Here is a 21,278-nt window from a genome sequence, read left to right as displayed (position 1 = left end):
ACTTTCACTATTTAGAGTGATTAACATGACCAATAAAGTAGAATTTTTAATGTGAGCTAATGACTTGCTCTCCATAAATAATCCTAATACCCATGCTAGGCTTCAAACTCATCACACTACTGTTAGCGATCATGACAAATATTACCTTCTTTTTAAAAAAAATATCCTTTCAACCACTAGCCTATTCTCCAGATCGAGGCCATCATCCTCATATTACTATCCATCATTTTACATATACCATCTCCACTAATTCCAAATTTCAATTCATAAAATTTGTGAGGAGAAGAGTCAAATAGACCCTCGAACTTTAGTTGAAAAGTCAATTAGTCTCCTAAGTTTTTCAAAGGTGTAATTACACCTATATACAACCTATTTTGATGCAATGAAGCTCAAAAATCGATTAATGGCCTGCTATTATTAGGTTTCGGGCAACATTCCGGCAACTTTTCAGACAAAAAAAAGTGACCGGCGACCGGTCGCCTGTCGGTTGCCTTCTCAACCGGAAAAGGCAACCCAGATGGGTCGCTTCTCCCTCCTCCGTGACCGGCGACCGACCGCTGGTCACTTTTTTGCCTAAATAGTCGCTGGAATATTGTTTGACCTGTGATAGCAAGTTATTTTCTGAGTTTTGAGTTTCATTGCATTAAAATAAATTGTTTATGAGTATAATTACGCATTTAAAAAGTTTAGGGGGCTAATTGACTTTCAACTAAAGTTCAATGACCTATTTAACTATTTTTCCAAACTTGTGCAATACGCATAATATTTTAAACAAAAATATAATATGTACCAATAAGATGTTTAAAAAGTAGTACGTATTATATTTTCATAAAAAAAGTATTTTACTCTGCCAATAGTCTTATACAAAACTAATTGATTCCGATTCGGTCTAAATGTAGCCAATATGAAGTTTACCTAAAGAAAGTATAACCCCAAACTCTTTTAAGTTTTAAGTTTTAAGATGACTCGTAAAGGAAGTTTATTTAACTCAGCTGTGTTTCCAGTTTCATCAAACTGATTAAGCTTCTGACAGTTATATAATAATATAATATGTATATATATTCCTTCACAGTCATGATTCTCTGATCCCCATTTCTGCCTGTTTCTCTCTCTCTCATCAGAATCATGTGACTACTGGGCAATGTTTATGAACAAAAGTGTCTGCAACCACTAGCTTCAAGCCGGAGAGGTTGGAACAAGAAGAAGAAGAACCTAACTGACACAGATTATATATATTTATATATATATATTATATATTTTTTTTTATATATTATATGCACGCCCACACAAGCTAAGGAAACGAAGAGATATGTTGTTGGAAGATCTGAATGTCGATGCGGTTTTTTACATGGACTCCGCTTGCGATGAAGCCGACCCGGACCCGTGTGGGCGACCCGCCCGTTCCGTAACGGCAGGCGATGATTCCGCCTCGTCTTCCTCCGTCGTCAATGCGGACGAACCGCCCGATGAATCTAACAGCTCATCTCCCTCGACGCTCGCCTTCTCTATACTGAAAACCAGTGAGGTGATCGAGGTTGAGGAGGGCGGCTCGGTGGGGGCCACTAGGCCGCTTTTACCGGCCACTAGAGAGCCGTTTTTCTCGTCTTCTCAGAACTGGTTGAAACTGTCCGCGCCGGAGACGGGGCGAGGGGCAGAAATGGGAATTTATGAGCCGCCGCCGTATCCGCAGCCTATCCAGCCGATTAAGAAGAGCCGGCGTGGGCCGCGTTCCCGGAGCTCACAGTACCGTGGTGTCACGTTTTACCGGCGGACTGGAAGATGGGAGTCGCATATCTGGTTAGTACATAAATCTATACGTTCATCATGCCTAATTTATATACATACAACGGCATTTTATATGTATATTTATACAGATTCTGTAATAATCAGGATTCATAAGGTTCAGCTTATGTACCATCATGTTCTGTAAAATTTGATGGAATTCCTGTTATTTCAAGTAATTGATGATTCACAATCAGATTTTGTGTTTTGCAGGGACTGTGGGAAGCAAGTTTATCTGGGTAAATAACCTTATCAATTTCAAGTATAATTTTACTTCTTTAAAAAAAAAAAAAAAAAAGAAAAAAAAGTAAGAATGAAAACCCACAACCATTAACCGAGAGTGTGACCTGAATAAACTTGTCTTATGACCTTAACTGACAAAGGAGAGGGCTAGAGGCCAATATGCTGCTCCTATTCGAAGTCAAACTTGTAACTTTGTGGTTATTAAGTCAACAACTTGACCAACTTGGTTGAGGTTGTCCTATGTATAATTTTACTTTTGATCAACAGCATATTTGCTTTTGAATTGCATAATTTTGAGGTGGTTTTTGATGATCTGAGGTTTGGTTTTGCAGGAGGATTTGACACAGCTCATTCTGCTGCTAGGTGAAGATCTAGCCCTGAGTCCTGATTGTGATTTACTTGTTACTTTAAACTTTGAAGCAGATCTTCTGATTCTTGTTATCTTTTCATTTCTGTTGGAATTTAGGGCTTATGATCGCGCTGCCATTAAGTTTCGAGGGGTTGATGCTGACATAAATTTTCTTTTGAGTGACTATGAAGAAGATATGAAGCAGGTAAAGACATTTTTTTTATATAGTAATGGAGTGATGGACTGTGTTCTGAGATGAAATGTTGAAGGCATATGAACCTTGACCTGGTTTATTATCTGCAGATGAAGAACTTGAGCAAGGAAGAGTTTGTTCAGATTCTTCGACGCCAGAGCACTGGGTTTTCCAGAGGGAGCTCTAAGTACAGAGGAGTAACCCTGCACAGATGTGGTAGATGGGAGGCTCGGATGGGTCAATTGTTGGGGAAAAAGTAAGAATGCCTTTTGCCCTTTTACACTACTGTTCTTGTAGGTAGATTACATTTAAGGATCTCACAGATTGATGATTTGCAACACGAGTAGTTCAATTGGTTCCTGGGTAACAAATTGTAGGCAAGAACGCAAGATCCAACCCTTTACCCTTGTAGCCGCAGTATGGGAGTTTTACCCTCTTGTGGGGGTGGCTCCTTGTGGGTTATACGCATTGGTCCTCCTACCTAATGGGCCGCTGAGTCACCATGATTTATCCCTCCGCAGTCCTGTCAGGCTAGGGTGTGGGGGCCCTTAGGCTAGGGGCGAGGGATTTCGCCTTTTTGTGGGCAAGATTGATGATCTGCACCCTGATTCCTGAATGATGATATGTTTATATGGTAGTGTTCTTGATTGGGAACCTGTTAGGGCCCTATATGTTTATCTATAAGATTATAATGCTTGGTTGCAGGTATATGTATCTTGGGTTATACAATTCTGAAGTTGAAGCTGCAAGGTCTCCTTGTGATCATGAACTCCTTGACATTGAAAAAAGTTTTACATGAATCTTAATCCAACAAAATCTTGGTTTTTTGTTTTCTGGTTCAGGGCTTATGACAAAGCAGCCATCAAGTGTTATGGAAGGGAAGCAATGACCAACTTTGAGCCCAGTGCCTATGAAGGGGAGATGAACAAGAACTCTAGAGATGGAGGTATTTCTATTCTTTGTTCAGCTACCTCAGAATGACAGACTTTTGTTTGACTGTTTTATTAAACAAGAAAAACAAAACGTGTTTTCTCAACAGGGACAATCTGTCCTATGGATGTAGGCACAAATACCAGTCTTGATCTGAACCTTTGGATATCTCCGCCTTTGGATGGTCCAAAAAGGCCTGAGAATCCCAGAAAGTTGCAGTTCAATTTTGAAGCTCGCGACCTGTCTCTTCTGAAAAGAATGAAGGTATGTTTTGCTAATAGAAATCAAATCATTAACACAAATTCGATTTTCATCGAGTTCCTTCATTGAGGTGATGCAATGCATTTGTTCTTCTGTGAAAGAAGGGTAACACCTGAACTTACTTGATTTTGCGGTGATGTGCTTATCTTCTTTTATCAATGTTCATAGGTTGAGTGCACCCCTGGCACACCTTATGGTCCAGCAATGGCATCCCAGTATTCCAGGTGGCCTGGCCTGCAATCTACCCTTACTCCAAACAATGAGGTAATTTTCACCTTCCAATAAAACTAGCAGTAATTTGATTTCTCAAAAATAACAAGAGGGACTAATGGGAGTGAATGATTTTCTTGAATGATATTTATAGTGACAAGAAAACCCTACCTTGTAACCCTAGTTAGCAAAAGACCACAAGAAGGTAAACCAGTATAGATTGCCCATAGCTGATCGGCTCAAACCTAGAAGACCAATAGACTGCTCTCACTGAAAGTTAACATTGTGATTATCAAATCAACAGAGTAATATTTATGCTTGTTTCTTAAGCAGGAGGTACTAATGGGAATGAATGCAGAAGCATCTTCTCCCGTCTTCTCCAATTTGCGATGGCTTAGCCAGGGTGTGGCCCCTTCAGCGCCACGGTTTTCTTCTGCAGCATCATCAGGATTCTCTTCCACAGCTACTTCCATGTTCAAATTCCCTTCTGCAGCTCTGCCCCCGAGTGCAGCATCCCAAAACAATCTAACGACCCTTAGCCCCAACTAGAGGGGGCGGGGCTCAGCAATTGATCTTGGGTTTGCTTTGGCGTCAGCAAAGCGCCAACTGCAGAAAGCTTCAATTCATTTCCCTATTGTGTGGAACATAAACCTAGTATCAAGTGTACATAGGATCACACTCTCCTGCGTAGTTTCATTTTTTCGCCTGAAACATTCTAAATTGCTAGTTATCGGGACTACTCCTGGTTGTAGTCCATTCATAACAGCAATCAGGTCGTGCTTTTATCACTTACAAGACATGAAAGTTAAGCAGTAACAATAACTGGTGATTGTGATATTAACTCGTTGAAATAGAGACTTGTTTTCCCTCTCCTGAATTAAGCAGTAAATTTCTCGCCTATTGGTTAATATCCCTTGAATAACATATACATATTTTGTATTTAATAAACATCATATAAATTCAGTATATATTTGCATCTGCTACCAATATAAAAAATTGATTGGAGTTGGAACAAAAAACTCAATTCAGTTCTACAATTCTCCATACATAATGTTCTCATTTTTTTCCCCTGGGGACTACTTACAGTGATCCTCTTATAGCGTGAGTTATGATAATAAGAGCTACTCGTCGTCTTCATCTTCAGTCAGGGCTAAGACTGCAAAAAAGACATAATTGAATAGACAAGAGATAATCAGGGGAAGGATTCATAAAATAACTGCAGCTTATTGTAATATATGATTATATGATATGAATATATGCATACCGAATATCGCTTTTTATAGCTTTCCACAAGCTCATTTGGATCTCTTTTTGTTACTTTGTACCCCTCAATTTGGTTCATCTCCTATAGAAATTGCCATATGATTATATTGTAATAAGAGAAACTCAAAGCCCAAAAGGAAATAAATCGGCACAAAATTGGTAGAAAACCCCGCATCAAGTGTCATAGCAGTGCTACCAGACCTCATGCAGGTTACGAGCCAAATCATTCTTAACACTTTATAACGAACCATATAAATAAAACAGAGATAAAACGTCATTTCAATTATACCTCAATCCAGGCTGCAAGTTTTGGTCTGCCTGTTGTAATATCGTAACTCTTTACTTCGAGTAAGAAAAGCTGGAATCTTTCAATGAATGGCGCATAAGCTATATCTACCTGAAAAATCCACGTATGTGCAACAATAATCAAAGTTAGATGATGTTATTATAGTCTCAAGAATGGCAATTCATAGATGATGGAATATGAGCTAGTTTTCCAGTTTGCATGTTCTAAGCCTACTTTATCGAGATTTTTGGTAGAATATCCTTCTAAATGATAACGCAATGTTTCACACGAGCAATAAAGAACGTATAAGGCTTCACTTACAAGACTGAACTGGCCAAGGAAAAAAGGTCCATCTCCATATTTGGAAAGAGCGGTCTCAATAGAGTCGAATGCAGCGCCTATAGAAAGTCACAAAAGTTACAATTTCTACATGCCATCAAGGCGGTAAACATCAGCATTGTACATACCGACATCTTTCTTCTCTCCCTTGAAATAAGATGTTACAGTTTTGTAAAATGTGTCGAGGTGTGATAGCAATTCCTCAGAAAATTCTCTCTTAGAAGGATCCTACATCGTTAAGTAAACACTGAAACAGATGAGAACGCAAGATGGGAGCAAATGATAAACTTATCCACTTATCCTTAAAATCTTACATCCGGAAAGAGAGAAGGCCCTTCAAAGTTACTGTCGATATATTTAATTAAATCAAGACTTTCTCCCTTAACTTCATTATTGTGTTCCAGAGCCGGCACCTGCATGATAATAAAAATAAATGTAAACTGTTTCCAAAAAGAAGTGGAGCAAAATTACACCCCATAAATGTGAATGCCTGTATACAACATTATCCCGTAACTTTCTTCTTTCTGGAAAAATAAATATTAAATCTTATATTAGGAATGACAACCCAAATTTTAAAAGTACTGTACTTTAAAATAAAAAATAAAAAAACATTACTAAGCCGGTTGAAGTGTAAGCTAGCATCCAATGCTTTTTCCTAGTCAATTCAAAGAGGCAATTCCATCCTATATGTGAATGAATTCTATAGGTCATGTATCAGACTATTTTATCCTAATTCATTAATAAAGCATTGCAAACGCAGGCTGTTCATTCAAATCCAACTTAAAAACTGAACATTGTCTATAATTGTCTTATGCCAGTACTAAACCTGTCTCCACCATATGATTCTCACCTTGTTTGCCGGATAAACCTTTTCCTTGTACCAAGCTGGCCTGTTCTTTAGGTCAATCGGAACCAGTTTTATCTTGTCCTGTAATCCCTGCTTGTCACGCAACTAGGAAATAAGCATATACACGCATACTATGAACTTCAAAGTATAAACCATGATAAGCCAAGTGATTTGGTTTAACTTAAAAAAAATTCCTTTTTCTTTTTGGGTAACAAGGGAAACCATAGCCAGTTAGCCACTATCCGAGAGTATGCACAGGTAAACCCCACTAGCAAGCAAGCAAGCAAAGGACCTAGGTTGCCTATAACCGAGCAGCTCAAACCAAGTAGGCCAATAAGCCACTCCGGAGGGGAGTCGAACAAGTTCCTTTTGAATTTACAGTGACCAGCATTGAATGATGAGAATTCAGAATCAGTAGCCAAGATAGAAGGAGTAGAAAATGACCTTACAGTTGCGGGCAATCCATGGACGCTGTGCATATGGGCATGTGTAAGAAATGTATAGCCTTCAACCAACAGAATACAGTAGTAGTAAACACATTACACCAATGAGTAAATCCATACAAAACAGAATCAATAATCAATACAAATGTTAAAAGCAATGAGTAAATCCACACAAAACAGAATAAATAATCAATACAAATGTTAAAAGCAATGAGTAAATCCATACAAAACAGAATCAATAATCAATACAAATGTTAAAAGCAACAAGTAAATCCATACAAAACAGAATCAATAATCAATACAAATGTTAAAAGCAATGAGTAAATCCACACAAAACAGAATCAATAATCAATACAAATGTTAAAAGCAATGAGTAAATCCATACAAAACAGAATCAATAATCAATACAAATGTTAAAAGCACTAACTTTGGAATTCCATCAAAGATTGGCGGTGGTTCTGAGGATGAATCCAAAGCAGGAGGAAGCACCTCACTCACACTCACACTGCCACTTCTGGAATTAAGCACGTTAGAGAGGAAATTAAAATCAGAAAAAAAAAAAAAAAAAAAAAAAAAAAAAAAAAAGAGAAATAAGAATAGCATACCTTGAAGGCATGGCTGAGAGTGATGTTGGAGTGGGTTTGGAGCATCGGAGGTGAATATTTTGTGGGAATTTGGAGGGAAGTTGAAAGCAGAGTGACATTGCGATGGAGATGATAGCTAATCGCTTCCACTCTTTTCTTGCTTTTAATTTGCTTTCATGAATGAAATGAAACAAACGATTTGGAAGCACTGCTTCACTTATATTGCTCCCTGCCTATTCGGGCCGGGTTGGGTTTGAGTTAGTTGCTTTTTACTGTATGAGTAGTTACTGCTAGGGGTGTAACACGAGCCGAGCCGAGCTCGAGCATAGGGTGGCTCGAGCTCGAGCTCGTTAAGGAAGGCTCGGCTCGAGTTCGGCTCGAGCTCGATTGAGCTCAAGAATTGATGCTCGAACTCGAGCTCGCCAATTTTCGAGCTGCTTGAGTTCGGCTTGAGTAGCTCAATTGTTCGAGCTCAAGATCAGGGTTGAACTCGAGTTCGAGTTTGATTTTGAGCTCAAATTTTACTTGTTTGATTTTAAATTCATGTTTCAATTAAAAATAAACTATAATTTTATATGTATATATTATATTATATAAATATATATATATATATATATATATATATATATATATATATTTATTTATTTATTTATTTATTTATATGGCTCGCGAGCGGCTCGACGAGCTACGAGCCTAAGACATTAGAGCTCGAGCTCGGCTCGATTACTAAACGAGCCGCTCGAGCTCGAATTTGACCGAGCTCGAGCCGAGCTTTGACCGAGCGGCTCGTGAGCAGATCGCGAACCGCTCAGCTCATTTACCCCCCTAGTTACTGCTCATCTTGTCCCATTTTATGTATGAATTCGATTAACTAACACTGTCAAAATGTTTTGTCAATACTATGAGTTTTGGTATAGAATAATACGGAGTAACTTTTTTTTTATAGTAAATTACAATAATCATGTGTGGTCCTCCAATTATACCTGTTGCTGAAAGAGGCAATGCCTGTGAAGGGCCACAGCTATGGCAGTAATGAATTTGTATAATTAAATTTTTTATAATCAAACTAATTTTATTATTCTTAAGCCTTTAAACAAACCCTCAAGCAAAATTTATGACAGGCTCAAGCTCAAACTCAGAGCTTAATCTCACATATCGGGCCTAGGCCTATTTAGTCCAGACCCAACGAGTCTGCTTATTTTTACAATTTTACCCCTTAACTCCAAATTACCAAATTGTACTTTAATCAAATTTTCAATGTATGTCCACAAGGTATTTAATAAGAAAGGAATAAAATTCAATAAAGAACTACAAAGAACTCAATCTCAGATTTTCAGGACAGGTCAAACAATCCATTGCATTATTGAGAAACCCAGTGGAGCCAAGTCATTTATACAACACCTTATTCATAGTTTAACTCAATAAAAGTAGTTTAACAATGGCCATGGGAGCATGATTTATTGATACTGTAGCCATCTTGTAAAGAGTTCAGGGCTTAGCTGCAGCCTGCAAAAACAAATTCAACAGAAAACTCACTGATCTATAGAACTCTGGTATCATCAAGTTGTATGATCGTCTTATGAGGTAGCATTCAAGAAATATACCTGAAATTTTTTCTTAAAGCTTTCAACGTGCTCCTTGGCGTCGCGTTTTGTTACTTTGTAAGCATCAATCTTGTTCACCTCCTACACACGATAAAATGAATAGCAACATGTTTCAAAAATACTGATAATTTTTTTTTGGGTTTCCAGTTAACTGCTGTTCTGGGATTGTTTCATTGACAGTTTATTTCAATGATTCACCGTTTGGTATAGACGACACTCGAGAAAAGTAAGCTCAGTAGTAGTACCTCGATCCAGTGTGCAAGTTTCGGCCTGCCCTGTGTTATATCATAGTTCTTGAATTCATTGAAGAAGGTCTGGAACCTCTCGATAAACGGTATAAAAGCTATATCCACCTGAAAATTACGTAGCCAATCATGAATTAGAGCCAATATGATTATATAGAAAGTGATTGAATCCCAACAAGATTGAAGTGCAACTTCAACTTTCCAGTTCACAACATTCTAAAGTCTCGAGGTTCTTTAGGACATACTTCATTAAAATATATAACATAAGCTTCCACTCAAAACGGGGAAAATGGAAATGTGCGTTTGTTTACTTACTGCACTGAATTGGCCGAGGAAGAAAGGTCCATCTTCAAACTTGGAAAGATAATTCTCGAGGGCATCGAATCCAGCAACTAAACCAAATGAACATGAAATTTAAAGCTGCCATGTCCAAGCAAGTAAAGGAAATTTTAAAAACAAAACTCGGAGTAGTTTACATACCAGCATCACTTATTCCTTCTGACCTCAAAGTAGCAAACATAGTTTTGATAAAGGAGTCAGAGAAGGTCAGTAACTCATCTGCAAATGTTTTCTTAGCGGGATCCTACATTCATGAAGCCAGTGCATAAGCAGTGGGAGAATGCAACGTAAGAATTAAGGACACGAGATATGAACAAATACCATACATCAGGATAAAGTGAAGGCCCTTCAAAGTTCTCACTGAAGAACTTGACCAAGTCAAGACTCTCTCCCTTAATTTCATTATTGTATTCCAGAGCTGGCACCTGCATACAATAAGTAGCAGTTCGTTTTATATAAAAGAAAAGGAGAATATAGTCAACATCAGACACCAGTCCAAACAGAACTTTGTGGTGTGATTTTCTTTTGCCAGACACTAAGGAAACATTCTCAAACTAAAGATATTACAATTTTAAGATTAGTAGGCATTAGGTAGTTTTTTTTTGAGTTACAAGAAAACCTGCAACAACTACCCAAACCCCACCTCGTGAACCTCCAGCAAAGGACACAAGGAAATAAGTCAGCCTAGATTGTCCATAATTCATAACTGATCCCTCAAACCAAGAAGGCCAATAGGCCGCTCCCGCTAGGAGTCGAACTTGTAACCTAAGAAGAGGAAGATGATATGTCCTATCAAATCAAATCCAAGTTATTTGGGACTATCAACAAGATTCAGCCAAGGATGAAAGCCTTTTCATGTGTGTAAAAACCATAGAATACACAATCTGTTTTCTCTCAAGTCATAAATTGACTAAAATATTGTATATATAGATAAATCAAAGTAGAAGCAAATGGGCAAAGCTCAGCCTTGATCTTGCAATCAATATTCCACTGTCAATTCTCTCACCCTAAAACAAATGCAAATCAGAAAAGTTTAACAAGGCTATCACCTTATTTTCAGGGTAAACCTTCTCCTTGTACCAAGCTGGCCTGTCATTCAACTCAATTGCAACCAATTTCACTTTATCCTGCAATCCCTGTTTACCAAACAAGCACAGGAAGATCAAATCTTCAGAGACAAAAGATCATATACATTGAAGACAAGTCTAACAACCAAATTATGCCCAGATCTCAAGCTTCAAACAACCTTATAATTTCGGGCAATCCAGGCACGTTGAGCATATGGGCATATGTATGCTATATACAGCCTTCAAGAAAGAAGTGTAAGTAGTTGATTTCACCCAAAAAAGAAGAAATAATATGATCACTGTAAGGAAGAGAGAGTAAATTTAACTAACTTGGGAGTTCCATCAAAAATTGCTGGTGGTTCTGAAGAAGCACCAAGAGTAGGGGGAAGCACCTCACTAAAGTAATCAGACACAGCAAAAAATAAATAAAATAAAATCTGAGTTCAAGGAAATGGTGTGTGTGTGTGTGTGTGTATTCCAGGAGCATAAAGAAATTAAGAGGAATACCTGGTAGCCATTGTTGAAGCTGGTTTGGAGTGTCACCGGTGAAGAACTGAAAATGATGGAGTGTGTGAAGTGTGAACGGATATTTAAAAGAAGGAAAGAGAGTGAAAGTTCAGATTGATGCATTGATTCTTTAAAATGCCCCACCACTCCCCATGTCCATTATTATGATTAAGAAGCGTTCAACTAGTCATAGAGCAATTTAATGATTTATCATAAAAAAATTAAAGATCGAATCTCATAGGAGCTCCCATTTGTTGATCGATGAAGTCATCTGATTTATTTATTCACAATTTTGTTAGGATGTGATTTATTTATTCACAATTTTGTTAAATTAGGATATTCGTTAGATTGATTTATTCATTCACAATTTTATTAGATCAAGGTGTGAGAACACTTTTCAATGCTTCCATTTTTTGTCACAATCATTGTGATTAATGAAGTGCAGGACGCACGTTACTTCAATAATTGCATGTGACTAAATGCACTTTCACTAACCTAAATTATGATTATAAAAATTGCACTAACCAGCTAATCTCTTCGAAAATATTATTTTAAAGAAACTTTAAGGTATTAATCTATATTGAACTACAAAGCATAATCACTCATATCTCTAATTGCATCGAGTAGACGAGTAATATAAGAATATTATTTATACAATATAATTTTATTTAATTCAATTAATACCTTCAATGTTTTTTTTTTTTTTTGCAAACACCTTCAATGTTTTTTAAATATCCATTTTGGGTAAATCGTTCTTTTATAACAATAGAACAAAAATCAAACTCATATAAAAATTATATTTTACCTACTCTCCCATCAATTTCGGGCATAAATGCCTACCTAATTGCCTCCAGAAAAGGTTGATCTGTCGGCAGAATTGCTGATCTCCATATAACACCACGTTGCATTGAGATAGAGAGACTCGGGCAGAAAAGATCCTTATACACGTGGCCTTGATCTTGTATGTCTTAATTTACTCCTCAACCCTCGTATGTCTTAATTTTGCAACTAAAATAAATGAATTTCTCATCCTTTCAAAAAATGATCTTGTAAGTTAAAACGTCCAACTAGTAATATTTTTAGTTAATTTTAACTAGATTTAAAATATAAAAATAAAAAAAGGTGTCTTGCACTACTGAGTTGTGAATTTTATATATAATGACAACCAAGCAATTTTTGGTACAGTAATAGAGGGGAGGGAGGTGAGGAGCGCCATGCAATCCAAGAAACAAGCATTACATTTACCCGCATCATTCATATTCATAGAAGGCCAACAACATGCCTTTCTTGCCACATAACCGGCATCATATATGTTTTTTTATACTACTAAGTTGTAGACATCTAAGTAAGTAATCTCTCGCTTACATCCCAAATACTCGGGTGTATACATCGCCTGAGCTTGGCGCCTGGAACCTCAAGTCGCCATAACCCCCACCAAAGTAGTTTACACCTAATCTCTGATTTCTCTCAAGCTCTCCAGCTATGCTCGCTTCATTCCTGCACTGGATTTCATCCAAACCATGCTGATGCTGGTACCCGCGAGAAATATGTCCCCCACCGCCTACAAGTTTCTGCTGAGACAAATCTGCCAAGGAAGAAGGATCTAAGGTTTGGGATTGATCCACCAGCCTTGAAGAAAACCCATACATGTTGTCCACAGCAGAGAACTCGTTTCCACCCCGACCAAGGAACCTTAGATCCTGGTGGGTGGTTGGAGCTGGAGGGGCAAACATTTGAGATAGCCTTGTCGTGTCTTGCTCTGCGGATTTTTGCTGCATCAGAAGCCAGAGTCTTGCCTCATCCTCGAGGGTTCTCTGCTGTGGAGTAAAAGCTCTCCCCATCTCTAATCCTGTGGTGTTCAGACTGTTCATTGGTGTGCCCTTAACCAAGCTTAATATTGCAGGGTCGACAAAATCAGCATTGACACCACTGCTTTCACTTCCTGTTGATGAAGTTTGCAAAGTAAAGTTGGTATTATTAAAACAAACAAGTTCCTAGAAAAGAGTGTGACACCCCCACCCATACCCAGCTGAAACGTTAGTTAATCATTAAACCATGTGTTTTGTGTTTGCATGTGAGGGAGATTTTACTGAGGTTATTACCAGAGATGCCACGGGGAAAACAACCTGCTCCATCACATGCACAAAAACCTGGAGGTGAATGTAAAGAGGATACTGAGAATCCAGGTGGAGCCAAACTTCGAGTTCTTGGCACTGTTGAAAGAGAAAGCAAACAGCAAATTACAAAAACTTCAACAAATGAAAACCAATATTCTTAACTGCAAAAATTGCATTGATGTGCATTGGCCAAGCCTCTGTTTTATAAGATGCTCTGACAAAGAGAGCACTAGACTGATGGCAAAATCATCCCCCCATGCTAATGTGCCAAATTTTAAATCGTCTGTTTTTTTTTTTCATTTAGAAGGGAGGTCTACTGCAGGCACAGAGAGCAAGTAATCCTAGTGAAGATGTACAGCCCAAGAAAGTGAAATTCAACATAAGTTCCCTCAAAAAGAAGAATTGATACAAGCAGCATGCCACCTTGTAAAGGTCCATTTGAAACTATATTCTGCTGTTCAAACAAGTTATCAAACAATAGACCACAAGCCTCTGGAAATAAAAGCAACATGAATGAGAAAAGGAAAGTCTAAAAATTATTTACCCAAAGTTCAAACAAGTTAAAATCATGTAAAAATTAATATGGTCCTTCATAAGGAGAAAACAAGTAAACTGAAGGAAAAATTAACACAAAAAATAAAGGAATTTGCTTTAAAAAGAAATGAAAATATGTGTTGCTTTTACCTTGATACTGTGGCTTAGAAAGGTAGTGTTCCTTGTTTCCTTCATAGTCAGCAGCAGAACATTGTTTTGATAACTGACTAAAATTTCTGAAAGACTCCAAGTCAACCCCATGACTTGGAATGCCATCTTGATTTGTGAATGGGAGTCTTGACTGACCAGTATTAAGAGAATTCCAGGAGGAAGAATGATGACCATCAGCCTCATCATCAAAATTCATTGACATGAAATTAGAGATTATACTGTTTTCTATAGTACCAAAAGCAGAACTTTCTACATCATTAGTCAAGATATCATCCTCAATTCTCCGCAAGTGCTCAACAATTTCTTCATTGGAGAATGAGTTAGAACTTCTATAAACCATATCTGATTTGGCAGATCTTTGAAATTTCATATCATGGTATCCATCATTTAATACCATATTCACACAAGACAATGGTAAAGAAGCTTCATCCTCTTGCTTATGTACAGCTTTGTGTATATCCATGCCAATATTACTTGAGCTACAAGTCCCCTTATGCAATAACAAATTACCACCAGTGTAATCTCTAAAGTTTTCAGAATGAGATGAAACAAGAAAAGATGACCGTTGACACAAACCATTTGAATCCTGGGATCCCTGACCATCTGAAGAAATTAAGTCTTCTCTAAATGTTTCATCTGAGAACTCTCCAGAACTTTGATCTCTTTGCAGGTGATTAGAAGATGAAACATTGAAGTGCACAATATCTGAATATGCATCCTGACTGAGATCATCTCTATTGATGGATGTTCCTGATGTATCCAAGCATAAATTCAAATTCTTCCAATTTTGACAACTATTTCCATCTTTCTCTGGGTCAGAGATATTAGACCTACCAACAATATCCACAAAAGTTGTCCCTTTTTTGGGTCCACCAGCATATCCATCACTATCATTACTACAGAGTGAGCGAGACATGTGGCCGCTGCTGGAACTTAAACTACCACAAGTTGAATTCTGTAATCAGAGGACACAGAGTGAATAAAAGTCTTTGCAGTACAAACTAAATATTATAAATGCATGTCTGATGACTTCCAAAAAATAATCTTGTAAATGAACCAAAAATCATAGTGGTGTCCAATTATCTTCAAATGTCAAGTAAATTTAACACAGAAAAGTTGAGCACCAAGTTTTCTTACACAAGGAGCATTTTGAGCCGGAGGCTTCTCTGTAGAAAGACTCCCAGTATTGGAAAATTCATCCACTGGAGGGGGCAATACATTTCCTGAACGCCGTATCATATTATTTGTGTTACCAGCAATTTGTTGAACTCTGTTCCTGCATATCGAACATAAAATAAGAAAATCAACAGTTAAATTGATGCAGCAATTGACAGAAGAATTAAGATATACACTTAAGTTCCATCGCAAGACAACAATCTTTTTCATAAATGCACAAATATTAATTGCAATTAATATTCCCCTTATGCAGAATGTATGGCCATGAGACTCTGTTGTCAGCAGGAAATATTCCCCCACATACAATAGCCCACCAATTGCACAGCAAGTGGCGGAGCTTTTTAATGTGAATTTAAAACTCCAGAAGATTAATTTCTAAATTTAAACAGTGCAACAAAAACCAAAATCAACATTCAATTGTCTCTTAAAAACAGAGAAATGCAATCATGATTCATGGGGACACAGTGAATTTCAAAAGTCTGCACATTAATACCTAGTATGAATTGCAGCTGTCTCATCTTTACCAAAACTATCTTCATCAGCACCAAGGCAATGTAAATATAGACAGGAAGGGTTATTGCAAGGCTGGAATCAAGAAACATCATTGTCAATAATCTCAATTACAGAAGAACAGGGGAAACAGATTAAAGGTTGCATTTCCAATACCATGTTTCTCAACCAGGCATGGCAATATTTTGCAGTTCCAAATGAAGCTCTGCACAGGCCACTTTCAGATGTAACTAATAAAAAAGCCAGAGCAATGGTATAGTTATAGCAAGAGAAAGGGGAAAATCCTTACCTCAAATACCTACCATCCAGGATAAAACCATGTACTGACTGAATACATCTCACAGCTTCCTCCTCTTTCGAATATGTAATATATCTAGAAAGAAAATATGACTAACAAGTTAAACAAATGCATAATATATATATATATATAATATATATATATATATATAGCTAAGAAATATAATTGTGAAAGAAAAAATGAAGGCAGAATTATATAGGCAGAATAACATTTTGTTCATGCAATAGATCAAGGAATCGGGTGATACATTAAAAACAAAACAAATCCATTGGTAACATCCACCTCAAAAGTCGAATAATACAAATAGTTGAGACAAACACAACTGATTTCCAATAGCATTTTCCAGGGGGAACCATTTAATTTAAAAGGCATTAAACTCACACACTACAGGAATCATTAACAAATTGCTGAACGGCACCACCAGCAGTCCGGGATAGAGACACCTTGGTAACTTTTCCATACTGACCAAAATACTGTTTTCGCTGCAGCAGCTGCTCACAAAACAAAATAAAAACTAAAAACTTCAGGACTATTCAGATACATAAATAATGCATGATTTGTCCACCTTGTCAAAAAATCAAAAAAATAATAATTAAACAAAGCAAAACTGATCAATTATCCAAATAAAAGAACACTTAAAACTTTAGTATTACAAAATAAAGTATTAGCATCCCATACATCTTCATCAGCAAGACTAAGAGGCAGCCCAATAACATATGCCATTTTCCGTTGAATGACCCTAACATTTGTAAGATCCTTCTTCACTTCAATAGTTTTAGGCCTTGCCTTTGGTGGTTTGTTTTTCACATTTGCATGGCAGCTCGTTACCCTATTAGCAAATAAAACATTGTAAAGCAGCCCACTTCGAAGACTGAAAAATAAATTAGTAAATGAAGATATCAACCTTTCAAAATTTGTTTGCATTGCAACTACTTTTTCCTTTTCATAAATTGATCGGCATGCAGGACAACGACCCTCTGTCTCATCTTTCTCTGCCATGTCCATTATATGATGCCAACACCACACACAAACCTGTAGTAGTTACAAGCATAACAATAAGTAAAGACAATCGGATTTTAAAATTCTCAATATTACTTCAAGTCTTCAACAAAGAAAGGAACAAGTAGCAATGTCATTAATAAAATAAGTAATTAATAATTTCACATCTTTAATCTGCAAAAGGCTCAATCTCACAAAAAAAATTGAAAAAGGATATAATATGCAAAACACAAAAGAAAAATGGAAGATGTGAGATCCAAGGCAACAAGGAGAGAAAATACTAGTTGCTAAAGAGGATGTCTACTATATTACCAACTGTGGCAAATTGAGAAGTTGACTAGGAGTGTCACAAAAATATTTAGCTTAACTAGATATACTTGAACAGGGTACCCATTCATCAACTCAACCATTACCAATCAGCTGCTCAAAAAGACCTTACATGTTACCACAGTTACAAAGCATAATACTTCCTCCATCATCCACTTTGATACATTCCTGGTTCTTAAAAATGACAGCTTCAATCACCAGTCACCACTTTCCCTCTTTTAGTAATCCAAAATAGACAACATTTTATATCATCCAAATAGATATTCTCCAGTCTATTTACTTTATTAAGGGAACTATTACTACCAGATTGATTGCATCTAATCTAAAATTCTCTTCTTATTAAAAGAGAGAGAACATAGTACATTAGTACCACACTAACCATAAAGCAAAGAAAACCTATAAACTGGAAACTGTTCCCAAAATATGCAGTTCTCCTAATGAAACAAGTATGGACTTAAATACTTGTTGATTTTGTCATCCTCTACAATATCTTACATAAATTAAAAATTCAAAAGAAAGCTACCTCACACTCTCACAGAACCAATAATAATAAGGATGATGCATACAGGAAAGTATGGAGCCCCAAAATATGCTGATTGTATCATCCATTAGATATCTTGCGTAAATAAAACTCACAGGAGAGCTATGCCATGCCATCATAGAACAAAGAAAATAATGATGATGCATTTCTACATCAACCATATCCTTTGCACAAGGAGATGACAGCCCAATATTAAACTACAGCACAGCCAAGAGATCAGTACATCGTAATAACTATACATGTATGAATGCTACACTATCAAATTTCTGAAGAAGCTTCCAAATTTCAATTATTCAGGTAAGAGCATGCCTACTTCCCCATTATCTCTCTAAAAGTCTAAAATGGAAATGAAAAAGGTGTGAGAGAGTCAAGAGTAACAACTGTGACAAAATTAGCAGGAATTGTAGTGTACATCATTTTCCTCTTAGTCCATTTCAATCTCCAATAGTCCAATAGCATTATATAATGACAATATAAAGTAAAAACAACCTGCTCGCCACCATTTTAAGTTTTTAACAATATTAAATAATGTTGCTCATAAATACAGGCAAAATTCAGACCTGGTAACCACATTTGCAAGGCTTGAATTGCTGATCAGTCCAGTCCATCTCCTCAGCACAAAGAGGACACCTTTTCTCTTCTTCATTGTTCATGATTCCCCTACAAGCCAAAACCACAAAAACAAAACGATAGCTAAGGCAGTGTAACCATTATCCACATTAATAAAACCACCAACATTCCTATCCACAACCAAACACGCATCCTCCTCCCCTCACACCCTCACATTCACGGCAAAAACACCCCAAACAGAACAAGCAACCATTTCACAAAACCCTAACGCACCAAAACTCCCTCAAATTCCACTTTCCACTTCACCGCACCTCCCCAGCAGATCAGAACACACAAACGACGACGCAATGCCGACAAATCACGGCACCGAAGAATCCACACACACACGCATACACACACATTCAAAAATGCCGTACGCAAGCACTGATACACACAACACACAAATACGTAGAAATACAAAGCCAAAAAACATGTACACATACATGGCTGGGGTTAAATGCGGATGAATGCACGTCGATAGTTAGGGTTTTGAATTCCAAGAGAATCTAATCGAGAAGAATAATATATATAAATAATGAAATGAAACAAAAAGGCATAAAAGAAACCCACACTGATAAGAGTTTTATTGATTGCCGAAGTTGAAGACAGACGCGAAAAACCAACTCTGAGAGACCCAAATAGCGGTGTGCGGCAGCAACCACAGGATTGAGACGGCATTTATGGATGGCATTTAATATAATATTTTATATAGATAGAATATTTCATTTTCTTTATTGTTTCAGACTTTTAGTACAGTATATATTATTAATAAATCATAAATACCGTATTTTTGTTATTATTTTCTCGTATGCCAGTCTGGAGTGGACCACGTCTCGCTTTTCGCTCCGGATTATGTACTTTCAAGGGAAAAAATATAGGGAAAATATTTTTTTCCTTTTATATGTTATTTTTATATGTTATTTTGATTTTGTCAAATTGTGCAATTTTTATTTTATGACAAACGAGGGTGTATAATGGTGTTCGACTTTAAAAATTTTCATACCCATTTTTGTAATTTTCATTAGCTACGCGAGTTTTGTTGATGATTTTTCAATACGGTATATAAAAATTCATTATTGTCATGATATGTCTTCAAATTATTACAGTTTCACACGGTCACGCATTTTGAAAATGTTAGTCCTATCATTTTTTTTCGCGTACTAATTTTGTTATTGGTTTCTTTCGTGTGTTATTACAGTCTTTGTTAATGTCGTGATATGTCTTCATATGGAAAGAAGTCATTGCAGCTTCACGTGTTTTGGCGGTGTTGCTCTTACTTTTTTTGCATACTAGTTTTGTTGCTGGTTTTTTCCATGTGTTACTAAGATCTTCATTATTGTTATAACATCCCCCTAAATGGTAATATGTTGTATAGATTCATGCCTCCTTTTATATTGACAGTTGTAATGTATCGGTAAATATATTGTATTTGGACGAATTTACCAAATGACTATAATTAATTGAGCGACCTTCACCTATGTAGTATAATATTAATTATTGAATGCGCATTTATGAAAAAAAAAAAAAAAAAAAGATACATTGCAAATGATCAAATAGACCGATATAATTTTTCAATTTTGTTACTAAAATATACTATAATAAATACACTTGTCAACATTAAAAATTTGTAGTACCACAGAGCAATGTGCTTTAATGATTTGTATTTATTTTTCAATCAATCATTACTATCAGTTATTTAAAATAAAAGTATTATTATAAAATGTAACATGTGACTATGTGATTTGATCATATGAGTATGTATACAAGGTATCAATGCGTCCCTAAATTCAAAGATATATAGTTGATAAGTACATAATTTAAGGTGTACTAAGTGTATAGTTGCACCTTGTTATACACATTTTTTAAAATCATGGTTATACATACATTATTTAAATTTTTAAAGAGGACAATTATAATATATGATGTTGCGTTTGATGGGCCATATATACTAACCAACCATACAGATTGATTCGCACCTTTAGGCCATACTTGCTCGATTGTAGCTGATGGCATGTGGCAGTGGAGAAGAACGTAGCTCAAATAATATTGTTGCATGACTGATGGACTAAACGCAAAGTCCATAAGAGATACATGAACTTATTTTACTCAACTATCGTAGGGTCAATCTATCTCATGTGTATTATAAATACTTAGTTATCTCCTATATCGAGGGGTTATCTAGCCCATCTTACCCAACCACCCATAGTTTTCCGACTGTCCGATCAGCTCTTACACTCGACTCACTCAATTGACTTTGTTTACCATAACACTCTATAGACATCTAGTATAATTTACGTTATCATCGCAGTTTCATCAAAACATACGAGGCATCTACATTGTATCCATCGATTTTGTAACATCTAAAATTATGCTTTATGTGTTTTTTTATCATTTGAGAATAAAGAAAGTGATATGCTATTTTTAGTTGAGCAAACTCGACCATCAATTTAACTTTTTAAGATATTTTGTTTAATATTTTGTTACCATGCTCATGTATAATAGGT

At 36.5% G+C, this 21,278-nt stretch overlaps 4 protein-coding genes across 7 annotated transcripts; 1 reads left to right on the top strand and 3 right to left on the bottom strand.

Annotated features, from left to right (window-relative positions):
* Window positions 1–943: 943 nt before the first annotated feature.
* On the top strand, window positions 944–4,845 carry LOC115996706 (AP2-like ethylene-responsive transcription factor TOE3). 2 transcript variants are annotated; one of them, XM_031236073.1, is made up of 10 exons: window positions 944–1,797; window positions 1,996–2,021; window positions 2,358–2,388; window positions 2,492–2,579; window positions 2,678–2,823; window positions 3,273–3,317; window positions 3,410–3,513; window positions 3,607–3,761; window positions 3,927–4,022; window positions 4,302–4,845. In XM_031236073.1, the coding sequence occupies exons 1-10, from the start codon at window positions 1,310–1,312 to the stop codon at window positions 4,515–4,517; spliced, it is 1,395 nt and encodes a 464-aa protein (XP_031091933.1). In that variant the 5' UTR covers window positions 944–1,309; the 3' UTR covers window positions 4,518–4,845. The 2 variants fall into 2 exon arrangements, with proteins under 2 accessions (XP_031091933.1, XP_031091934.1); XM_031236074.1 differs by lacking the exon at window positions 3,273–3,317 and having other exon boundaries at window positions 950–1,797.
* Window positions 4,846–4,868: 23 nt separating this feature from the next.
* LOC115996707 (protein IN2-1 homolog B-like) lies at window positions 4,869–7,923 on the bottom strand. Its single transcript, XM_031236075.1, has 10 exons — window positions 7,752–7,923; window positions 7,574–7,660; window positions 7,148–7,208; window positions 6,707–6,793; window positions 6,171–6,269; window positions 5,985–6,084; window positions 5,839–5,915; window positions 5,521–5,628; window positions 5,233–5,313; window positions 4,869–5,124 (listed from the first exon to the last, which is right to left on the bottom strand). Exons 1-10 carry the CDS (start codon window positions 7,847–7,849, stop codon window positions 5,119–5,121), a joined length of 804 nt encoding a protein of 267 aa, XP_031091935.1. The 5' UTR covers window positions 7,850–7,923; the 3' UTR covers window positions 4,869–5,118.
* Window positions 7,924–9,039: 1,116 nt separating this feature from the next.
* On the bottom strand, window positions 9,040–11,637 carry LOC115996708 (protein IN2-1 homolog B-like). The gene is made up of 10 exons (XM_031236076.1): window positions 11,493–11,637; window positions 11,316–11,381; window positions 11,165–11,225; window positions 10,968–11,054; window positions 10,245–10,343; window positions 10,060–10,162; window positions 9,895–9,971; window positions 9,580–9,687; window positions 9,335–9,415; window positions 9,040–9,236 (listed from the first exon to the last, which is right to left on the bottom strand). Exons 1-10 carry the CDS (start codon window positions 11,501–11,503, stop codon window positions 9,219–9,221), a joined length of 711 nt encoding a protein of 236 aa, XP_031091936.1. The 5' UTR covers window positions 11,504–11,637; the 3' UTR covers window positions 9,040–9,218.
* Window positions 11,638–12,632: 995 nt separating this feature from the next.
* LOC115996715 lies at window positions 12,633–19,441 on the bottom strand. Of its 3 annotated transcripts, XM_031236090.1 has the most exons (12): window positions 19,218–19,331; window positions 18,726–18,825; window positions 17,203–17,330; window positions 16,977–17,127; window positions 16,680–16,789; window positions 16,290–16,373; window positions 16,157–16,205; window positions 15,984–16,075; window positions 15,452–15,590; window positions 14,294–15,269; window positions 13,595–13,705; window positions 12,633–13,434 (listed from the first exon to the last, which is right to left on the bottom strand). In XM_031236090.1, coding segments are annotated over exons 1-12 (2,523 nt in total). In that variant the 5' UTR covers window positions 19,220–19,331; the 3' UTR covers window positions 12,633–12,853. The 3 variants fall into 3 exon arrangements, with proteins under 3 accessions (XP_031091950.1, XP_031091949.1, XP_031091948.1); XM_031236089.1 differs by lacking the exon at window positions 19,218–19,331 and adding an exon at window positions 19,345–19,441 and having other exon boundaries at window positions 16,977–17,330; XM_031236088.1 differs by having other exon boundaries at window positions 16,977–17,330; window positions 19,218–19,333.
* Window positions 19,442–21,278: the final 1,837 nt, after the last annotated feature.

This window comes from Ipomoea triloba, chromosome 11 (assembly GCF_003576645.1).
Source record: "Ipomoea triloba cultivar NCNSP0323 chromosome 11, ASM357664v1".
Lineage (NCBI taxonomy): Eukaryota > Viridiplantae > Streptophyta > Magnoliopsida > Solanales > Convolvulaceae > Ipomoea > Ipomoea triloba.
This window is presented reverse-complemented; position numbering and strand designations above follow the sequence as displayed.